The sequence below is a fragment of the Spea bombifrons genome, chromosome 5 (assembly GCF_027358695.1).
Source record: "Spea bombifrons isolate aSpeBom1 chromosome 5, aSpeBom1.2.pri, whole genome shotgun sequence".
In the NCBI taxonomy this organism is placed as follows: Eukaryota; Metazoa; Chordata; class Amphibia; order Anura; family Pelobatidae; genus Spea; species Spea bombifrons.
The window spans coordinates 25,372,734-25,395,895 of NC_071091.1; the positions used below are offsets into that span (position 1 = coordinate 25,372,734).

A 23,162-nucleotide genomic window follows, 5' to 3' on the forward strand; every position below is an offset into this window, starting at 1 on the left:
CCATAGAACTACTGTTTGTCTACCTAATTAAAAGTGATCATTAAAAACCATGACTGCTGTGTTAATTGGCAAGTCAATTGCTTTGGGAAAATCAATTATAACCTAACCCTCTGGCATAGAAAGACTTAAAAAGGAAAACATCTTAAGAAATCATAATGCTTTCAGAACGCGTGTTCCAATTTATTTTTCACCTTCGTAGCATTTCTGGTTGACTAGTTTCATTAATTTAACATTCCAATTCACATAACTGCACAATTTCAAAACCCAAAATGCTGAATCAAGAGTCTGTCATGGCTATATTATTACTGCTCTGCTGCCATAGCATACAGGTTTTATGGGAACATTAAAATGCCAGACAACAGTTTTTGTTTTGTGCCTCAGCTTATTAAAATTCACCACAAAACTAAGACCTCTTGGTAATTGTTAGTATTTCCCCTTTGGATCATCATTTCGAAAACAGTCAACAACTGGGTACTTTTTACTGAAGTAAAAAAGAAAATGTAACAATTTATTTGGAATAGTATTGCTAAAAAAATTGTAGATATGTTCAATTAAAATCCATGAGGCCATGGTCATATCAGCCAATCGTAAGAGAAACTCTGTTACACCGTTTTAAGAATAATGATTAAAAATCAAGAAGATACTGAGTATGCTCTGAACATATATTGGGTTAATATTTTATAGTAAATTACTTTAAAAATAAGATGACTATTAACTCTAAACCTGAAGGGGCTGAAGTTTTATTGCATGCTTGATGGGAAATAAAAATTCACCCATTTATCTAACCTTCTAGCCTGTATAGAAACCTAGTCCTCCTACATCCCATTGCCATAGACCCTACCAACAGTCAACCTTATGAGCTGTCCTCTTTCTGTTATCATAATGGCTGCTGATCCTTACTGACATTTCACTTGAAATGTAACTTCATTCTCAGAAGTACATTCACTATTGCTTGTTTTTATAATATACTGAAGCATTTCTAGCCCTTTGTTCTCTGATTTGCCAGTTTCCTTGTTAACTAACTGTGATATCGCCTGATTTACTTTTGTAATCCTTTTCTCTGGGATGAGAAAGGATGGGCTTCATGTGTCAACCTTGATTCTACCTGTCTTGCACCTGTCTTGCGACCTTGCTAAAAACTTTCCATATCCAGTTATTTTGTTTTTCCTTATACTTCCTTATACTCGCTTTCATATATTTTAGTCAGATAAACATTCTTTTTCTCACACAGAGCAGTCCATGTTTGTTCCCAGGTATACATACTTAATTTTTTTGTGATTTATGGTATTGATACTGAAGATATGACCCATCTCCTTGTGAATGTTTGATTCCTTGAGGGACACAGTCTGTACTTATTTCAGGTTCCATGGCTGGCCTTTTTGTAGCTACTTGAGCTCAAACCACACTAAAAAAACTGGTAGAACTAGTAACAAAAATATTAGTTGGCATTCGTATAAGTGCAAAGTGTTTTATGGGGGGGTGGATGAGTAGATATACTTGTGTCCAAAGAAAGATGTGCGTTTTTAGTCAACAAAGTAATACCTTTTATTGGGCCAATGAATAATTTGTTCATTTGTGAACATGACTGATATTGTTAAATGTGTTTCTCCTTAGGGTGTGAATAATTTTGTGCAGTATAAATTTAGCCACCTACCATCAAAAGAAAGACAAACTATTAATGAGCTGGCAAAAATGTTTCTGAATCGCATTAACTACTGGCATCTGGAAACTCCCTCGCAAAGAAAACTGAGATCACCCACTGAAGATATTGCAGAATACAAAGTAAATTATACAAGGTACTCTTTATAATGAATGGATGCAGTATGGAAATATCTGCATCTTTAGCAAAAATGTAAGGATGTCTTGGGTGAATTATCACTGACCAGATTTTGTCTGGAATGAACAAGACATGAAATGGGAGATTATACATTAGGCACAAGCCTAGGGAGCCCAGTGCACTAATGCATGACCTGCACGCTGCCACTGGCTGAATAGCAGTAGTTGCATTATGCAGGGTACTGTAGCCAATATGTGCTCAATAGGGTGAAGTCATGTGACCCTGCATTACAAGTGTGGTGAAGCGGGTGTGCATGCAAGGCCCAGGGGAGTGTGAGTCTTACTCTGGCATTGGACACGTCTAAAGAACCTCTGCACACTGTAGAGAGATGAAATAAACACCCTACACATGTGCAGACAGACATAAACATACAAAAGGGGCGGGGCCACAAAGGATGGAGCCATAAAGCAAAGTAGTGAAGGTTTACCTGAAAGACTGTATCGCTGTCTGATCGCCTTTGGCACTCACCGGCTCAGACTAACTTTACTGAGGGCCTGGTGGGTATGTGAAACAGCCTCCCAGCAGAAGAAGGTTTAGGTCCACAGAACCCCTGAGATTTGTACTTTTATTTAAAGTAATAAAGTTTTTGCTGTATTTGCTAATACTTAATAAGCAGCACCTGTTACATTTATTGGACCCACTTTGAACCTTAACCACATTTTCTGGGAATGCTGCCAAAAATGCTATTCACAGTAGAGGACTGCATTGGGAGGCGGGACCCGCCAAAAAACTTGCGGGCGGTCTTGCTGGGGTTGCGGGCGGCAGCCGGCACTCAGGCACTGTACCTGTGGGTCCCAGTAATCCTGCGCAGTCCCGCAAGCTGCCTTCTCGCTGCTCCCTTGCAGTGTCTCCTGTCTTGCTCCGCCCAGGAACAAAACGGAGTCACGTGATGTGACGTCACTTCCCGTGACTCCGCCTTGTTCCTGGGCGGAGCAAGAGAAGAGACGCTGTGAGAGAGCAAGTCGAGGGCAGCCTTGCGGGACTGCGTGGGAAATCTGCAGTTCAGGTAAGGAGGTGGGCTTGATTGGCCACAAATGTGGCGGGATTGGGCAAAAAATCAGCGGGAGCGGGATTAAAAAAGCAGGCCCGCGCAGGGCTCTAATTCACAGCTTGTTTAAGCCTGCCTGACCTTTCTTGGCAACCGTCCCTGAAAATATATGAGAGTGCCACTGCACAAAAAATACTGTCCTTTGCATTGCTGGTATTTTACTGACGTCGGCAGTGGCTTTAAAGTAAATTGTAGTTTACCAGGTTTTGGCTTCTTACTGATTTTGACATAGGATAGTACCAGGAATACCCAAATGGATCTTAACACTTCGTTGTTGTTGGTATTGCAGGTGGCTCTGTTACTGTAATGTCCCGCAGTTTTGTGACAGCTTACATCGGTATGAAACAACGCAGGTGTTTGGGCGCACCCTGCTGCGCTCTGTTTTTACAGTTATGAGACGTCAGTTACTGGAGCAAGCCCGACAGGAAAAAGACAAACTTCCACAGGAGAAGCGGACACTTATACTGACCCATTTCCCAAAGTAAGGGCACTTCCTGAAATCATCTAATACCACTGAAAGATATATGGAGAGTTTACCGAATCCTAACCAGACCTATCGTAAAAGTACTTAATTTTGAATACCACATTTTCCCTTACAGTATTTTTCTTAGACTTTTTGTGGCTGGATACATTTTACATTAAAACATGTCAGCTTCCTTGAAACTCTAATGAAGCTTTTCAGTGCCTGTTACAGGGAAGAGTCGCTTTGTAACTGAATAATTTTAATGTTCCTCTCTTCATTGCTTAACACGCAGAAAATTAATATTGCCCCAACTTAAACTTGAATTATACATTACATCAATTCAAGGAATACAGAATCTAAGAGTACACACGTTGCTGAAATAGGTCCTAATATGACACAGATTGCCAAAAACAGCAGCTAATGGCATGCCAGTTCGAGACCTTGCTCAAAAAGGATATATTTCTACAAGCCGTAGCAAGAGCTTAACTGCTTTTTAATTGGATGAGAGCTTCGTAGTTTGCTTTTCTGCCAACAAAATATATTACTGCCTCATATTAAATATAATTTACTCAATTCAGTGTAGATAAATGTAATTGTATTATTTCATCTTCACATTTTAAACATACTTGTTTAAAATATTAGGGCTTTATCTGTTTATCTAAGACCTGTAATTTATTGGGTTGGGGGTATCTATAAAGAAAGGGGCACTCTAGTTTAAGAAGAAGGCAATAATGAACAACCTAAAAATAAATATTATTGTTAATTTAAAGTGCTCACATTATTAAGAGACTGTCTTTTCATTAAATTTGATACCTTTTATTTAGCCATATATATATATATATATATAAATAATATGAAAAAAATACAAACTGTATGTTAATAGATTATGATCAGTTCCTGACTCTCTTTTAGATTCTTGTCTATGTTAGAGGAAGAGGTTTATAGTTCAAATTCTCCAATATGGGATGAGGATTTCATGTCATCATCTTCTCGAAATAATGAGCTTGGAATCCAAGCAGGTAACTCAAGAGCACACATGTATTACACTAGACAAAATAACAAAAACATTATAGACCATTAGTTTTATAAGGTTAGAACTCTGATCAGAGAAAGAAAGAAGCCTATGTCACCATTACATCCCTTACCAAAACCAAACCATCTTTAACACAATTACTTTATTAACTATTAATAAATCTTATTAGCTATTACATGATGAAGCATTTTCTGAGGAACCATCCCAACCACCAAGTAATATCATGAACAAATTAATTGGTTTTCTATGTAAAGAAATGTTATATATTTACTATACCCAGTGCCTAGCGGTCATTAAAATCATTATACAAAACAGGAATTTTGTAAATAATGGAACTATTGTGTTTGGCTTTAGCACAAGACAATGACTGGATTTTGTCATTATAGTTCTAGCACATCAAAAAAAAGTACTGCAATTCAGTACTTTTTAAGCAGTGTGGTCATCAAAATGACACGCGGTAGCATTTCAAAGGTTTTTTCTGGAATATTCTTTATTCAATTTGAAAACAATGTCCCTGTGATACTAGGTAATTTAATGTAGCAAACAAGTATAAAATATTTTTTTTGTGTGAAAAAGAACAATAGTAAACAGGGTAATATTAGACAATAAAAGTTAACCATCATGAGTATTATTATAATGTTAACAATATAATATAAATATAATAAATATAATGTTAGCAATATAATATATATAGTAAATATGTACTAGTGTAAGTTGTCTTTATATTACATTTTTATTTGTAACAGTGTTTTCTTCTTATTTGTTTTAGTTATCAGTACACCTCCTGTCGCAAGATCTGTTGCCTACGTAGCCAGCCCCTTATCCTTGGAACAGTCCAGCACTGGAAGTTTGAGCCCATCTGGTAAACCCCCTGGAAGCCAAGAGACAAGCATTGGTGAGTATTAGCACATATAATGTATGGGTCAAAACCATAGATGAGACAAAGTAAAGTACATAGCCAGCAGAATATAATGCAGCGTTTCAAAATAACTAGTCAGCCAATTCTATAGAATGACCAACTCACTTTTACATTGCTGTGGAGAAATTTTGGAGCTTACACCTAAGAGAATTTTCGAACATGAACTGTCTCTTTTAGGCACTGCCTCTCTGGTCCTAAAGCAGAAAAGCAGCCACCGTATGTGACTGTTGGTGTGATGTTCTTATTGTGGCATGTTGCGTTAGGTAGGCTGGCCACTTTTGAGAAGGTTTACTATTTGTAGATCACTGTGGTTCCCTGGAGTCCCAGTGCCTTAGAAATGGCTTTGTAACCCTTTCCAGACAAATAGATGTCAATGACTTTGTTTCTCACCTGTTCTTGAATTTCTTTAGATCGCGGTATCTTGTCCTGCTTTGTGAGTCCTTTTTGCCTACTTCACTTTGCAAGACAGGTTATATTTAATTGATGTTTAGATTCAATGTTTACTCAGATTATGTTTGTCCGATATTAAAATTAGTTTGTCTGAAACATTAGTGTGACAAATATACAATAATAAAAAAAATTTGGGAATGGGGCAAATACTCTTTCCCAGCACTGTATTCACATTGCCAAAGTCATTCATTTTTACTATGTATATAAATTATACAGTGAAGTAAATGCACACTGGGGGTGCTTAGCGTATGTCTCCATATTTGCATGTCAATTTCGATTTTTTATGTATATTAGTATATAAATACACACTTCATGTATTTTTTGTTGACCTGTATCAGACTTGTGCATTCAGATTTGCTAATTTAGTTAATTCAAACGAATGTCTGAAAATGAGAAAGGTCCCCAATGAAACAAACAAAAGCAAAGCAGGGAACTCCAAATTTAATTGGCATTTCATTGTCTTTTTACTCTCACTTACTCTTACTCATGCACTCACAATGTATCTCTACCTTCTCCAACTGATTCCGTGCCCGTCTCCTTTTCTGCAGCTTCGCTTCTTGCCTTGCCTGTTCTTGAATGTTGTCTTCTTTCTTGGTCTGCTTCTCCCTGTCATCCACTCTGTTAACCTGGCCTCCTGGAGCGCTTCCTCAACATGGAGCTTTGATGCACACCACAGGACAACCTCACTGCGGATTAGAGGAATGGGGAGAGGTTTCGCCTCTTGGGTGTCGTGTTGCTCCATCCTTTTGTGGAAGTACTCCAAGAGGCCAGAGCAATGCAGATGGATCAGCGGAGAAAGAGAATCGCTTCTATGCTTCTTTTTCCACAAATCCATCATTACTTCAATTGGGGGATAGGGTATGCACAGAGGCTCCCCCCCTTTTGCTGAAGAGTCTCGGGAGGCCTGGATAATACAGAGGATAGCGAGGAAAAGGAAACCAATAAAGAAAATAGAATAAAGCATATAGAAGACAGAAAAACAAGAGGCAGAGCTGAAGAAAAGGGGACAGACAGAGAAGGAAGGGAGACATTGAGAGAAAGTGTGAGAGAGTAAGTGAGAGTGTAAGAGTGAGTACCAAAGAATTTCATGGAAAATGGAAAAAGCCCTCCGAATTTCATCCTAACCGAAAGCGCACAAAGAGAAATTTGTTGTGCGAAAACAAATGGACCTAAAATTCAACAAAAAATGTGTGTGATTTGTTTTTGGTCCATTTGCATCTGTATCTAATGTAAGGTTATATTCTTAACTTTTTGTTTCCACCTACGTTCCATACAACAGGTGACAAAAGAAAAAATAATGAACCGTTTAGTGGGGAAGATCCTAAGAAGCCAAGGGTTGTAGGAGACATTCCTATTGAACTGATCAATGAAGTCATGTCCACAATAACAGACCCGGCTGCCATGTTGGGTCCGGAGGTAAATTTCAGGCTTATATTTTATATTGGAATTTTACTTATTGTTTTTTTTTTATTTTTTTCCACTTTTGAGATCTCCATTTATTTTATGTATACTTTTTTGCTTTTTGCTTTGTTTTTAGCAGTCATGGCAACTATCGCTTGCAAATATATTGGGTGTATAAAACTTATTTATGTAATTTATACAATTCAGGTGCCTGGTAATTTTCAATTTATGGTTAGTTTTGCTTTTTCAAATGAGTAGTGCCATATGCCGCTCAATAATATACATCATATTTAGTAGTTGCAACATAGGATTTACCATGATTTTTTAAAAGTAAGAATATCTTGTTTTCATATTTTTAAAATCTTCTGATTCATCCATATGGAGATTGTTTACTAATTTTATTGTGCCATTTACTTGTACGGGTACACACATATATAGAGACATAAATGAATGATAAATATAAAAACTCACAGCTGCCTATGTATTTTACAAGTGGATATTTAGTCAATTAAATATATACATTTATCACTTTCATTGAGTCAAGTGTTTAACAGCTCCCTTGTACTAAAAATGTTAGTGTTATTCCACCTAGACATTTTCCCCAACTTTCCTAAATACTTAAATTACGGTATTATGTTATACTCTTTTATACATGTTAAGTAAACATATTCCAATTTAACAATAATGTACTGTTTTTCTGTAGTTTCGTTTTCAAAATGTATATTCTTTTTGTAAAAAATAAATCTTTCTTTCATTTCTAAGACTAGCTTCTTGTCTGCTATTTCGGCCAGAGACGAGGCAGCCAGACTGGAGGAACGCAGAGGAGTCATAGAGTTCCATGTGGTTGGGAACTCACTAAGCCAGAAACCAAACAAAAAGATAATGATTTGGCTTGTTGGCCTCCAAAATGTTTTCTCACATCAGCTGCCTAGGATGCCTAAAGAATACATTACACGTCTTGTCTTTGATCCGTGAGTTCCTCATCCATTCTTTAAATTAGTAAATATCTATTGTTATAACTTGTGATAGCTTTGGAACTTACATAGGCTTTATGCATTTTAACATATGTTTTGTACTGATCTAGACGGTGCACATATATCCTACTTGCTACTTGTCCAGGTAGTAATGTTCTTGTATACCTTTGAGAAGGTCCTTTGCTTACAATGCTGGTATTTCAGATTAATAAATACTGAACTCCTTGTACAGAAATATAATGACATGCTATACACGGTGCCCCCCAGTGAAGTAATTTTCTAGTACTAATATCTTAATAAACCTAGTAACGTTTTCTCTTTGTAGGAAGCACAAAACTCTTGCTTTAATCAAGGATGGACGAGTAATTGGTGGCATATGTTTCCGAATGTTTCCAAGCCAAGGCTTTACCGAGATTGTCTTTTGTGCAGTTACTTCAAATGAGCAAGTTAAGGTGAGAATGTTCAATCTATTAAAGACTCAAAATATGCTTAATAATTATAAAAAAAAATAATCTGTAGTTTTAGGAACTAAACAAATATGCGGTTAAACTAAATGTGTTTATTTTTTAATTTATATGTACAGCGTAATAACCTCTGCTGGTTAAGGTTTATATTATATATTATACATACTGCATATATTGTTATTGTAAATCTTTGATTACATTAACATTTGATTACATTTAGTGAAAAGGAAAAGGTCTTATGACGTTTCAAGTATGAAGTATTGAAACGTCCGCATACAGTGTGTTACATTAGAGAAGAGTCTAATTTGGAAGGCAATAATCCGTGGAAATCTTTGGCAGCTGTTGTGGATTACAGTTACCATGATGGTAAAACAAAATCTTGCATCATGGGATTTGTAGTCCACAGCTGTTGAAGTGCCAGAGAATGGTTATGATGCCTGCTAGGCAAAGTAGGTTAATTAAATAACTTTATTGTAGATCATATAATTTGCTATTCTATGGCCTGTAAAATTCTGAAAGAACTTCATTTTATACATTATTGTAATAGAATTAAATATAAAGTATTTATCTACTAACCCTATGTGTTTTCAGTGACAAATAATTATCCGGATATAATAAACACAAAACACAAGAATATAGAATAATACAGATCAAATAAGTGTACCGTACATGAACACAAGGTAAATCTGTGGGGTCTTTTTCATAAATGTTTGAATTTGTTTTCTTTCTCTCTGCAGGGCTATGGTACTCATTTAATGAATCATTTGAAGGAATATCACATTAAACATAATGTTTTGAATTTCCTGACTTATGCAGACGAATATGCAATAGGTTATTTCAAGAAACAGGTAAGTTGTATATACGTGTTTGCATGAAACCTCAGTTATATTTTTTAGTTTTCAGAAAATAGAACTGTTGGATATATAATAAAAATAGAAAATATAACTGCTGACCAAACCCAGTCAGCTTCTCCAGCAAATAATCTTAAATTTATACCAAAAAAAAAGTCGACAGGTTAAGTGAAGTTATTTATTTTAAAAGGTCAAATGACCTTATGGACACATTGAAGGTTTTATTATTTGCATTTGTCTGACATGAAACTCATTTTCTAAAATTACCCTTTATTGAATGTTTACAGGGCTTTTCCAAAGACATAAAAGTACCCAAGGCGCGTTATGTTGGCTATATTAAGGATTATGAAGGTGCTACTTTAATGGGGTGTGAATTAAATCCCAGGATTCCTTATACAGAGTTTTCGGTCATCATCAAGAAACAAAAAGAGGTACAGTACTTTTTTTTTACTGCTGATTTGCTGCTACCATTTCTTGCTTAAGGTACAGAACATTAGCTTGTGAGTGCCAGGGAATATTATCATTTTTGTTTATTGCACCAGCAAATTTTAGAATGCATAGAAACAGCATTGAATAAACAGACAACACCATGGAAACATCTAAAAATGTCATTACTCTTCCATCAGTGGTGTATTTATCTTCAGAGCTGCCCTAGGCCTAACGGAGGGAAGCACCACCAGACGGCCCTTCACATAGTCATCCCTACTGCTGGGTACTGGAAGATGATGCCATATCGCAGAGCTCTGCCATTTTAAGAGGGGAAGGGCCTGGTAGAAATTCACTATGCTTGGCGCAGTATTCCTTAGTGTTAATAGGCTAGTTGGGAGATCAATAATCTCCCTTTTAAAAGATGGGGGAGGGGCTTGCAATAGCTGGCACATCTCACTTTCTAGGCGTGCCACATAGAGGGCACTCTTTATAACAGAAACACATTAGTCCTCTATTCTATAACAACCCGACCCTATATGGGGCCATTTTGAGAACAGTTGTCAGTACTAGGTTTGAAATATGTATATAGTCAGTAGCATTTGCCAATCTGGATTTAATATGGATTTCGTCAACATACAGTTACTACTTGATTTTTGCAGGCAAATACAATATGTTTTAGAAAAGCAAAATGGTCTGTTGATTAACATTTTGCATCATCAGTTAAGATAGAAGATCCAGCTCCACAAATAAGGGTTTAAAAATTCAAACTTTAAACAGGATGGAGTGGATGGGCAGGTCATTCCAAAAAGTTTATTATTTTAAATAACAGAAAGGGAAATCAATGCTGGGTCTAACAATTAGCCCCACTGTAAATGTTCATTAATGCTAGAATAAATAAATGCAGTTGGTGAACCCATTACCATATTGGACAAATGCTAAGTTAATCAAGACGGTTCCTATGAGATCCTCACCTTGATGAGCTGATTTTTTAGAGATAGCTAAATCTCCACCTACCTGTCCAGCCACCTTGCGATATATAATGCTCTGCTTCAAAAAGTAGCCACGTCAATCACCTGACGGTAATGGGAGATCATGTGCTTTCCCAACTAACCTATAATCCCAGCTGCCCACAAAAGCATGAACGGTGCCTGAAAATCAGGACTGTACTGCGTAAAATGGGTCACTTGGGCGGTATACATACCTATCATAAAATATTGTCATCATTACAGATTATCAAAAAAATGATTGAAAGAAAACAAGCACAAATAAGAAAGGTGTATCCTGGGCTTTCCTGCTTTAAGGAAGGAGTAAGACAGATTCCCATTGAAAGCATTCCTGGAATTCGTATGTATTTGTTTTTTCTTTTCTACTGTTGATTATGTTTTCATTATACTATGTTTGATTAATCCGATAGAACCAAAGTATATATGTATACACAGAATAACATTCAAACGTTTGGGCAGATTTTGTCCATTAAAATAACATGAAATGGATCAGAAATACAGCGCAGACGTTGTTAATGTTGTAAATTACTTTTGTAGCTGGAAACGGCTGATCTTTAATGGAATATCTTGATAGGTTTACCGAGGCGCTTTATCACTCCCATTACGCTTATGTTCCAATGTCACGCTGTGTTCGCTTGTTCCAAGTTTAAGTTTAAAAGGCCAATTGATCATTAGAAAACCCTTAGAAAATCTAGAAATATCCTTGCTTTCCATGAAAACAGCTCAAGTGACCCCAAACTTATGAACAGTAGTTTATATATTATATGTATAATTATATATGATTTGGTTGAGCTTAAATATATATGCATATTTGTATGTGCCATATGTAGTATACCTCTGGAAAACATGCATTGCAGCTTTGTATTAAAACCATTGTTGCTCTGCAAGCTGCGTCTTTTATAAGCAACCCACATTAAAGGCTAATTTGTATTGGGGGCCCAAAACCCACTGTCTGCAAGCTGTTATTTTAACAATTTAATTGCAAGCACATGTAGCTTGCTGTCATGGGACTTTCACAACATGTGTTGGTAATAGAGATGTTTTGGATGTGAAAAATAAGCATGCAAGTGGTCTGTTTAATGACTATTCCTATACATTTAGAAGGGATATTCAACATTAAAACAGACCTGTTATAGTTGTATACACTAAATAAACAAACTGTATGTAATGTTGTTTACAGACTAAAATAAGCTACAAGCCCACCTTATAAAACCATGGGAGGATGCACCTTCCTGTTCTCTGGATGTGAATAATTATTCCTCCCCATTAAGTTATCTATTCCCTGTATAAGTAATCTCTGCTTTCAAGAACAATATTCTGTCTTACATTTTAAACTTTGCCTTGCAGGAGAGACAGGGTGGAAACCAAGTATAAAAGACAGAAGGTAAATTTTGTACTTATCATAGATACTTTTTAATGCAATTTTAACTTAAGAGGCGTGATATTTCAATTAGGACTCGCATCTCATTGGTTGTTTTGGCATGACAGGTGTGTAATATGTGCTTCGGCCTTATTTAAAGTACGTGTTTTAAGGTTTGGATTTGAGCTCTGCCTTTATGCCGAAGCTCTCTGGAAGGCTTGGTCAATAGAGCTGATTTGCTGGGATAACCATGTCAACATGACAACAAATCCCTCAATAAAAACTGATTGATTTTTACCAGTCAAGCCTTATACATTATGACTTTTACAGCACGTATGGTTATAGTGCGGTCTTTTGGGTTATCTAGGCCATTGCATGATAACTGCTCTGTGTTAACACGTATGAGATTGCTCGAGTGGCGGCTGTAATGCTGTTCTCTTTAATGGATGTAGAGTTGTAGCGTGTGTCCGTGATTATTCTGTAGGCAGCCTCACGCTACACTTCTATATCCCGCAAAGGCAGCTGACTGTAAAAGAGTAGAATATGGCCATTAGGCAGCCGCACACCTGCTGAGTTTTCATCCCAGTCCAGTTCTGTTTCAAATGCTGCATATGGTAGGAAAAGTGTTTTTCAGTAATTCGGTACGGCAGAACTACCCGAAGTGCTGTACCTCTTAGACAAAGCGTTTCATTTTCCTGTCTAGTACGAGAAGGAAAAAAACATTAGCAGATACATTTTATTTTTTGGTTTAATCACATAACAACAATTTTTAAGAAGCATTTTCAGTTTCCATGGTAATAAAAAATACCGGCATTTGGGTCACTTGTCAAATGTTCCTGGGAAAAGATATAAATGAGGCAAAACTTTACACGATTAAAGAATTATTGAATGATTTGGCCATTCAAGAATTCTAAGCATAACGTTTTTAAAGCTGCATTTCATAAATGTGTCAAGTGGAACAGTACCTTTAAAATGTTAAAATAGCACCCAAAGTTTTGTGCCATTTTTGGGTTAATCTGCATGAATGTACCCCTTTCTTTGCCCTCAAATGATTTTGTTGCTTCATAAAGATGACCTTAAATTCTAACTAATCCAAGACATCAGTATTGAAGTCTTTATATAATCACCAATTGTTCATCTCACTTTTCTTTTTGAATATTTTGTTTCAAGTAAAGAGCCAAAAGATCCGGATCAGCTGTATAATACTTTAAAAAACATACTACAGCAGGTGAAGGTAAGTCTGCATTTCATTAAAAAAAAAATTCCCATAGTCTCACTTTTATCTTTTTTTTAAAAAAATCTCAAGTGCTGTTTAAATTCAAATTCAACTGCTTATTATAGCCTGTGGTCACAGAAGGTGATTCATTAAATGATTCTCCTTGACGGTTTAAGATCATAATTTCAGTCCCAGACACTGGCAGATAACACTGGAGTAACCACATTAACCGATCATTTATTTGAAAAGCTCACACTGTGGTCTGGCACACAATTATTAAAAAAAGAAGTTTTTCATGAAGGAAATCCCTGGAAAAGATACTTCTGCCAACACATATTTCAAAAAATCATATTGGTAGAAGTAATGGACCTGGTCATAGCTACTGGACTGAATAATAGGTGCTAGGTGATGTTAAATCGCCTTTAGATAATTCCCTTTTCCATTTAAAAAAAATGTCTGTAAAAAATAAAAATAAAATAAAAATGATGTTTTCGGGAGTTCCCATAGATCTTAATGGAACCTACGCTTGGAAATGGGTTGTAATCTAAAGTAGTCATAGCATCTTCTTTTATATAAGCTATCTGCAAAATCCAACAAATACTGGTGTATCCTAACATTCTACCACTTTTAAAAACCCTTTTAAACATTTTTTTCTATACAAGAGCCATCAAAGTGCCTGGCCCTTTATGGAACCTGTGAAAAGAACAGAAGCACCTGGATATTATGAAGTCATACGCTTTCCCATGGGTAAGTACATATGTACAAAGACTTAGGGATCAACTCTTAGGTAAAAAAAAAATAAAATAAATAAGACTATGGTTAGGAGCAATTTGTAAAGTAACAACCTGCTTTATAAGAGCCCAGGTTTTGTTTAATTTTGATAATGCATATCATGAATAACGTGGAATTGATATATTTCCAATCTTCCTCTTAACTGTAAGGACACACAAGCTCAATAACTGAGGACTCTAGACTCATTGAGCTGGATTCAATACAAAGAATCCATAGAAATAGTAATCTACCTATATAATGCAATAGGCACATTTTAATAAAACTCAGGGGTATATTTCCCCATAGTCATTAAATTGGAAAAAGTGTTTTATTATATTTTTATTCTGTTCTATTAGAGGATTACTAAACTTGTGATAGATTTGTATATCTTTTCTCTTTGTTTGCACATCAAAGAAGGCCCGTGTCCACCAAGGCACATTAAGCTCATCAAAATTGGGTATTGGACCTGTAATATTTTGCCCCATATAGTAAAACTATTTTTTTTGGAAAATGTGTTAAAAATGATGCATTGGTAACGAGGTAATTAAAACTTTATCTATCTATCTATCTATCTATCTATCTATCTATCTATATATATATATATATATATGTATATTTGTAAGCAACTTTGCAAGCAAAATGAAATGTATATGTAATGTGTTATACTTGCCTCCTGTGGACCTTGTTTTCCACTCTTTTTTTGGATGACGGTCCACTTTGAGTCTGGTGTAAGTGAACAGAAAGTAGTCATTAAGCCTTATTAAAGTGATTTAGTAAAAAGGAAAAACAATGCTTGTGCCTGTTAAAATTAAAAAGGGGATCCAATGCTTAAACTAAGCATGATGTTTTTGGAGAATATTTTAATTCTTAAAGCAGAATGTCACTAATCTAGAACACAAATTAAGCCTTTAAGTATCCTAGAGAAAAGAATGGGCAATTGTCTTCAGATTTACTCTAAAATGGAACAATTTCCTTCAGGCTGAGAAATGCATTAAAGCCAATTATTGCTTGTAAGCAGTATACAGTTTGAATTATTTAATATTACCTCACATTGCTTATGATAATAGTAATTAGTTCAAACAATAAATCATGTAACATAACAATCTTGCAATTAAGAATGAAATTTATAAAGCCCCAGGAATCAATGTTAAAATGTGTTAATTTTTCAAGTGACTGTTTATTTAAATATTTCACATGTAAATATGATTCTTAGCAATGTGTTCTTCTAAGGACAGAAGTACCCTTTGCTCAACATTATGCCCCTGCTGAAACCACACAGGGACCATAGCCACACCTATGTCCATGAATCACAATTAGAAAATGTGGCCCCTGTACTTGCCAGGGTTCAATTGAGGGGATGGGTGGCACCTTCTGAAAAAGAGAGCAAGTCGTGCCAAGTTTCCCCATCAGCTCTGAGACCCCTACAACATATGCACTGGTACACATACACACTCACGCTAAAGCACATAAATATACTTAAACAAACTCCCTTTCACATCCCACAAACACATCCATTCTAACACACACATCCATGCTCACACATACACATCCATGATAACATACAAACACGTACACATACACTTCCATGTTAATACACAAAAACTTACACATTGAACCATAACCCTTTACTGCTATGTCGCCATTAAAAAGCTATTTAGCATGTCCTAGAAATAAATTTGTTTGTTAACTACCGTATTTGCTCGATTATAAGACGAGGTTTTTTTCAGAGCAAATGCTCTGAAAAATACCCCTCGTCTTATAATCGGGGTCGTCTTCTAATCAGACCTCAAATAGAGGTCTGATTAGGAGACTAAGATCCAGATCCCCCGCACCGCTGCAGGGGACCTGGATCCTCCTGTCGTCGCCCCCCCACACACACACACACACACTTACCGGTGCTTCCGGAGGTGAAGTTGGCAGCGGGGGTTTGTATGCGTCCGTCGCAAATACCTTCCCCGACTGTCAGAGTTCAAGAGTTCCTGATCTCTGACAGCCGGGGAAGGTATTTGCGACGGACGCATACAAACCCCCGCTGCCAACTCCACCTCCTTCCGGCTGCCGCGGAATGAGACGTCAACCCGCTGCCCCGGCAATACAGCAGGAAATTGGAAGCACCGGTAAGTAAGTAAGTGTGTGTGTGTGTGTGTGTGTGTGTGTGTGTAGGGCATTTCTGGAATGCCTTACACCCCTATATGCCACTCTGGCACTTAGGGGGTTAAAAGGCATATTATGGGGCAGAGTGGCATATAGGGAGGTATAAGGCATTTCAGGAGGCAGAGTGGCGTTAAGGGGGCATTTAATAGTGCACTCTGCCTCCTGAAATGCCGTATACCTCCCTATATGCCACTCTGCCCCATAATATGCCTTTTAACCCCCTAAATGCCAGAGTGGCATATAGGGGTATAAGGCATTTCTGGAGGCAGAGTGCTCTATATAATGCCTTTTAACTCCCTTAATGCCACTCTGCCTCCTGGAATGCCTTATACCTCCCTATATGCCACTCTGCCCCATAATATGCATTTTAACCCCCTAAATGCCAGAATGGGATATAGGGGTATAAGGCATTTCTGGAGGCAGAGTGGCACATAGGGGGTCAAAAGGCATACCATGGGGCACAGTGGCATATAGAGGGTTAAAAGGCATATCATGGGCCACAGTGCCATATTGGTGTGGCAAGCCTGGGGGCAGATGTGCGTAACTGGGGGACAGGTTGGAAAATACAAGAAATAAAAACAAAAAAAATATATTTTTCTCAATCATAGCTTTTATTAAAAAAAATAGTTTACATGAATTAACATTTACTGGTAAAACTTTTTTCCTTTAGGGTCGTCTTATATTCAGGCTTTTTCTTTTTTTCCTAAGTTAATATTCAGATTTTGGGGGGTCGTCTTATAATCAGGGTCGTCTTATAATCGAGCAAATACGGTAATATTGTATTTATTTCATAGACGAATAGCATGAAAATAGCATGAAAAACATGTTCTTAGCAGTTGTCCTCAATGCTGCTTTTGTACAAATTCTTTAATTTAAAAATACTTTTTTTGAGTATATTGTTACGGAAATGTGCTATGACAAATTTGTCTTCACTGTTGAGCTAGAGTAATACAGATAATTATTGTATAGCCTTCCTCTAAATGCTACAAATATTGACCACACAAATTAACTTTACAAAAAGGTCAAAGGCAATGTAGAGAGGATTGCGGATACATTTGTATCCTTACATGAGAAATACTCTAGTTTTAGTATATCCATATCTATTAATGTACGATTCAGGTTGCCACAACTACGTTCTTCATCTTTTTGATGTTTGCTTTTTGTTATACAGATCTGAAAACCATGAGTGAAAGAGTGAAGAACAGGTATTACGTAACAAAGAAACTGTTCATGGCGGATCTACAGAGGATTTTTACAAACTGCAGGGAATACAACCCTCCCGAAAGTGAATATTTTAAATGTGCAAACATTCTTGAGAAGTTTTTCTATACGAAAATTAAGGAGGCTGGACTCATTGATAAATAAGCAGAAATTCAAGGTGCCTCATATCACTGGCTTGCCTACTATTTGCACTTCATCTGTAACCCAGCATTCATTTTTTTTAGAAACCTGCAAATCATCATCTTGGTTGTTGATCTGTGTTTTTATTTTTATATTTTATAGCAAATGGTGCTTTGAAATCTGTAGATATTACACCACATGACATTTGGATAAGAAGTTGTATATATTTTGAAGAACATATTTTGTATAATAGTGTAAAAAACACAGAGTGTAAACCACTAACATTATAACACGGGGCAAAAAGCTAGATTATAGTTTTGCTTATGCCGGACATAAGTTAAATCGTAATCGGATATTAACATAAATACAAAGACACTAATGCTTGTCTTAGAGATATCTGCCTATTAACATGACATTTTAATGGATAGTTTAAATATACACTGCCCATGGTATTAGTACTGTTACCATACCAGAAAAGCTAAAATATGTTTTGTTATTATTTTATTAAGCATAAGAGTTTAGTATACTGTATATTTCTATTTAAATAGAGATTTAATATAAAAACGACTTAAGGTCAATTTTCCAAGCTATAATGTTTTATGTTTCTTCAATTTAGCTTTATACTTCAAAGATTAAAGTATTATATCAAACAAAAAAAAAATAAGTTTGAAGTACTTTTCATAGATTTATACACTGTGATACGGTCCATTTAAAAAAAAAAAATTACCAATGGATTGTGACAGTTTAGTATACAAACATATTTATGTGTAATCAAGGCTTCAATTTTATATGTAGTGTTATAATTTCCCATAGTCAAAATCCATGTACATATGTTGATTACTAAAGCAAAAAAAAAAGGACAATGTTTATTTGGTTTCCAGCTTGTACAGAAAGGGGATAGTCAGGTAAATCAATGGATCAACTGCTATTTCAATTAAAATGTGTACCTTTTCTTGAGTTTGTAGTACCCTCTAAATACTGGTTGTCCTGCAACTGAACATCCCTGATATAAATTGTACAACACTTTAAACAAACTATTTAAAGCATCAATAGAGACATGTTGCAGTTTAATTTCGATTTTGATATTAACCCCTTAAGGACAATGGGCGGTCCCTAAACCCATTGAAAACAATGCATTTTGAGCCCGTACATATACGGGCTTTGTCATTCAGGAATGGAAAGAATGGGTTTTCCTAGAATGAATACTAAAGGAAGCAGACCCCTTCCCCTGGACCAAAGTATAATAATGTCCAAAGTTTTATATCTAACAGAATGCTACCTATTCATTACCTACTAGTAATTCTTATTTTTTTTGGATTGCACAAAGTTGGGTCAAACAAATATAGCCTGTAGACAGGAAAAAAAAAGTTGGTTTGTAATCTTGTCAAAATGGCTAAAGTCCCACACAGCATTGTAGATATATTTGTTGTTCACGACTGTTGGACTAAATTTAATTTAATTGTCGTTTGTCTCAGCAGATTGTTTTATAGTAGAATAGCAGTTCACAACATAGTTCTCAGAAAATATCGTTTTAAGTCCCTCCCTCATAATCACACATTATTAAGATTGCAGAATGTGGGATTTATAACTAAATAATTGCCTTCTGTGATTTTATATATCTCTCATATTGCAGGCAACATGTGTCCTGGATAAAAGTGTGGACACCATACTTTGTAAATGATTAAGGAGACAGATATTCTTGCCATTTTGCTTGGATTGATTAAGGGAGAAGTTACATTTTCCAAAAAATGTTAATCAATTTTTTTTTGCTGAAAGGAAATCTGTCAGTTTGGAGAGTGAACCTGTCTTAGTTTAACATGTGTATGTTAAAATGTGTATTTCCTAGCATCACCCAGGGCATATCTAGGACGTTTCGTGCATATTTCTTTTTTTCTGATGAGCTCTCATTGATAGATTGGAAGCAGTGCAAGAGCAGGGCTCTCTACTCCTTCTCTACCAGCACGTTTTAACATATGTTAATGTTATTGTCATCTTTAAATGGTCTTTGTTAAATATTTTTACTGTCCCCTATTATAATGTAATGATAATAACATTGAAATCCCCAACAACCCGATTCACAAACTTGGATTTTGTATTGTGACTGTGATGAGCCTCTAGTGCTATCATGCATTTGCTCCATAAAGCGGTCATTCCAAATAATTTACAGCGAGACATCAGTTTAAAACCTGATCTGGTGGAAAGACGGACACTCCAACGTACGTCACAACAAAAATTACGAAATTATGTTTAGTAATCTGCGTTTAGGAGTTAAAAGCATAACTGGAATAATCTGGAATGTGACAATTTCTCTTCTACTTACTGACATTCAGTTTAACCAAACTGAGTTTTCTTACACTATAAGATGTTTCTAGATGTACTCCTTTTTTATTCCAAAGGAAACAGAATCAAGGCGACTCTTCAGTTCATTTTGCGTCCACATTTTGCATTGATATTTTTTTATAACACCTGTTACTTCTGTTGATCAATCCCAATATGCAATCTGCTATGAATAATATTTTTGGATACAAATTTGTATTATATGTTATGTGCCCCTTAATGTATTCATGTTTTGAGTAGCTACACTGTAAAACAAGATTGTCCCATTTCAATATTGATTGTATTTGTATATTTTATAATTTTACAGAAAGTGATATTTTCTTAGAGATGTCGTGCAATAATGCTGGAGTAGAATGTGTGGTTTTGCAAATGCTTTATATAGCTGAATAATATACCTTTGTACATTTAAAATGCTGTATTGGCTAAGAATAGTTTTAAATTATATAAAGGTATTTTGGCAATGTGTCCTTTTGTATGCATATTTTTATTATAGTTTACATGCAGTATACAGTAATAAAAGGGTACCGTAAGTGCAGTCAGAACTACAGTTGTGTAGACATTTTAATAGAGGTACAAAAGGTATGAATACATTGGAAAAGAAGGCTCCTTCCCTGTAGCGCTTATAGTCTATACGTTTGAATATTCAGTAGGCTGATATATAACATTCAATTCTTATCTGTGAATTTAATTTCCTTGAGTATCCTGCAGCAGCACTAGAGAGATCTAGCTCTTTTTTTTGCCCCAGCCCTCACTTTGCCCAGCACTCAATCTCGAGTTATTGATTGTTAACACCAATCACAGTCCTGCCCAGACATACCCAGGTTCCAGCATGTACTGGCTGACTTGGCATGATAGGAGTACATGCTGAAACCTGGCTTGCTGCCCCCCCCCCTTTTGTATTGATGCTGCACATCGCTTAGAGCCCCATGTGCCATGCTCCTCCCCCACTTACACAACCATGCTGTCACACACACTCATTCATACACCCTGCTTCACCCCCTTACCTGCACTGCAGATCTCTCACACGCAGACTTCCATAGGGGCCCTGCTGCTTCTATCTCTGTCTCTCTGCACAAACATCTCTTGTCCCGCCCACTGAGAGGAGGAACGGAGCAGTCACGTGACTCCTCTGGTTTCCTGATTCCTGTGGCCAGCACAAGAGACACTGCTCGCACATTAAGAGCAACACAGTTTATTTTCGGCCGTTTTTTTTTTTTTTTATTTCGGCATTTTGCCGAAGATGCGTTTCGGCCACTGGTTTGGCTCACAAACACCTAGGCGCCAGGACAAAATTATCAGTCGCCATGAAGACCTGGGATTTGTCGAGCCCTGAGGTAATCAATACACCAGCTCCTAACAACTGGCCCCTCAGTGTAATGACAAAGCCAACAAAGTATATGAAAAAGAAAGAAAATTGATTGGGAGGGAATAAAATAACGCTTCTACTTACCGAGAGTTCTCTTTTCCCTGCAAACCTTGGTGGCACATCACGTGAAATATACAATAGAAAAGGAGTGAGGAAAAAAACACTTAGGCATCAAAAAAAAAAAAACTTAGTTGGGGCTGACCTTAGTACCCTTCTACCCAACGAGAGTTCATTGCCAAGTCCTCCAAACGATAATGCTTGGCGAATGTACGAAGATTCTTTCATGTTGCTGCCCTACATCTGGGTCAAGCTAAATGTATCTATTGTTAAGATGTAGCCATAGTCCAAGTGGGGCCCCTAAGCCCCATGAGCGGTGTCCCGTCCACAGATAAATAAGCAATTCTAATAGCCTGAGTAATCCAGTGGGCAACAGTTCTTTTGCGGTGTAGCAGTGCTTGGTAGATTCTAAGTGGCAGATGAAGAGGTGTACCTAATAAAGTGGCCAGTGAGTGTAGATAGACTTCTCTGGATGATTCTATTCCTATTTAATAATGTCAGATAAGACATGGTGAACTGGGAAAGAGGAATTTTACTTAGTAAATCCAGAAACTGCCAGACAAGCGGAACCACCGGCATGTGGGATTACTGGAGGCTGTTCACACATGAAAAAAGTCGGTAATAAAGATATATAAGAACTAGAATGGTTTTCCAGCTCTTCAATTTCTAGTTAAAAGTACTGACTACTTACCCTACTGACAAACTATGTCAATGAGATAATTGTTGACCTTATTTGCATGCGCTTACCCAGAATCCCTTGTGGTTGTGGCAGCACCATGGGATTTCTGAGGGGGGGAAAAACAAGCCTTATAGCTTGTCTGCTGTCTGTAGATGAGTGTTTTAATTATGCTTCTACTACCCCCTTATTTTAAGTGGAAGGGTTTTCCCATCACCTTTACCCACCATAACCTTTGTTAATGAGAAATTAAACTGTGTTTCCCTTTAACTGGTCACATTTAATATGCATTGAGTTCAAAAATTGTGTGGGTAAGTTTCTATTAAAAAAAAAAAAAAAAAAAAAAAAAAAAAGGCCAACACATTCATTAAAAAATGTACCAAAATCATTTTAAAAAGTCACATTTATTAAAAAAAGCTGAACTGCAATTTACACCATTATTCTGTACTACAGATTTACCCAAGGACTTACAAAGTTCACGAGAAGTTGCATAAAGATATACATATTTATACAAAACAAACGGAATATGCTCCACACAAATCAGTCATCAAAAGGTCACCCGCATTTTCCTAAGCATATTGTACTATTGGATTGTACTGTTACTTTAATAGTGACTGGAAGTGTTTATTTGCTTCCTCTTCTGTGTTTTGTAACGTGTGAATATAATTGGTACAGCAGAATTTAGTTCGTGAACCAACACAAGGATAGTAATTGGACTCTTCTTACGCACAGCTTTGAAAATTAAGGCACACAAAAAGTTTTATCAGTCTGCATTTCTAAATAAGCAGCAACATCCCATCAGTTGCCATGGTATTTATCCTTATATGCCCCATTTTTATTTATTTTATAAAGGGAACATGTGGCATTGGGTAGAGAGTTCTCAGCATAGGGTTATAATTTATGATTAAGTAATTAAAATGGGGAAAGATATCGTCAAGCATTTTGATTTGAAGAACTTGTGTGTCCATTTTTTCCTCACAGGAAGTGTTGAATGTTCCATAAAAATAAGCT

The 23,162-nt window shown here is 36.4% G+C and overlaps 1 protein-coding gene across 1 annotated transcript in view; it reads left to right on the forward strand.

Annotated features, from left to right (window-relative positions):
• Positions 1-18,566, forward strand: part of KAT2B (lysine acetyltransferase 2B) — a 33,129-nt gene extending 14,563 nt beyond the window's left edge. Inside the window, exons 5-18 of the mRNA XM_053467117.1 lie at positions 1,615-1,796; positions 3,175-3,366; positions 4,261-4,367; positions 5,151-5,276; positions 7,030-7,166; positions 7,914-8,122; positions 8,451-8,577; positions 9,327-9,437; positions 9,728-9,871; positions 11,099-11,213; positions 12,221-12,257; positions 13,404-13,467; positions 14,112-14,196; positions 17,546-18,566. Coding sequence (XP_053323092.1) covers positions 1,615-1,796; positions 3,175-3,366; positions 4,261-4,367; positions 5,151-5,276; positions 7,030-7,166; positions 7,914-8,122; positions 8,451-8,577; positions 9,327-9,437; positions 9,728-9,871; positions 11,099-11,213; positions 12,221-12,257; positions 13,404-13,467; positions 14,112-14,196; positions 17,546-17,739 — 1,830 coding nt within the window. The 3' untranslated portion in view covers positions 17,740-18,566. The remainder of the gene's footprint in view (positions 1-1,614; positions 1,797-3,174; positions 3,367-4,260; positions 4,368-5,150; positions 5,277-7,029; positions 7,167-7,913; positions 8,123-8,450; positions 8,578-9,326; positions 9,438-9,727; positions 9,872-11,098; positions 11,214-12,220; positions 12,258-13,403; positions 13,468-14,111; positions 14,197-17,545) is intronic.
• Positions 18,567-23,162: the final 4,596 nt, after the last annotated feature.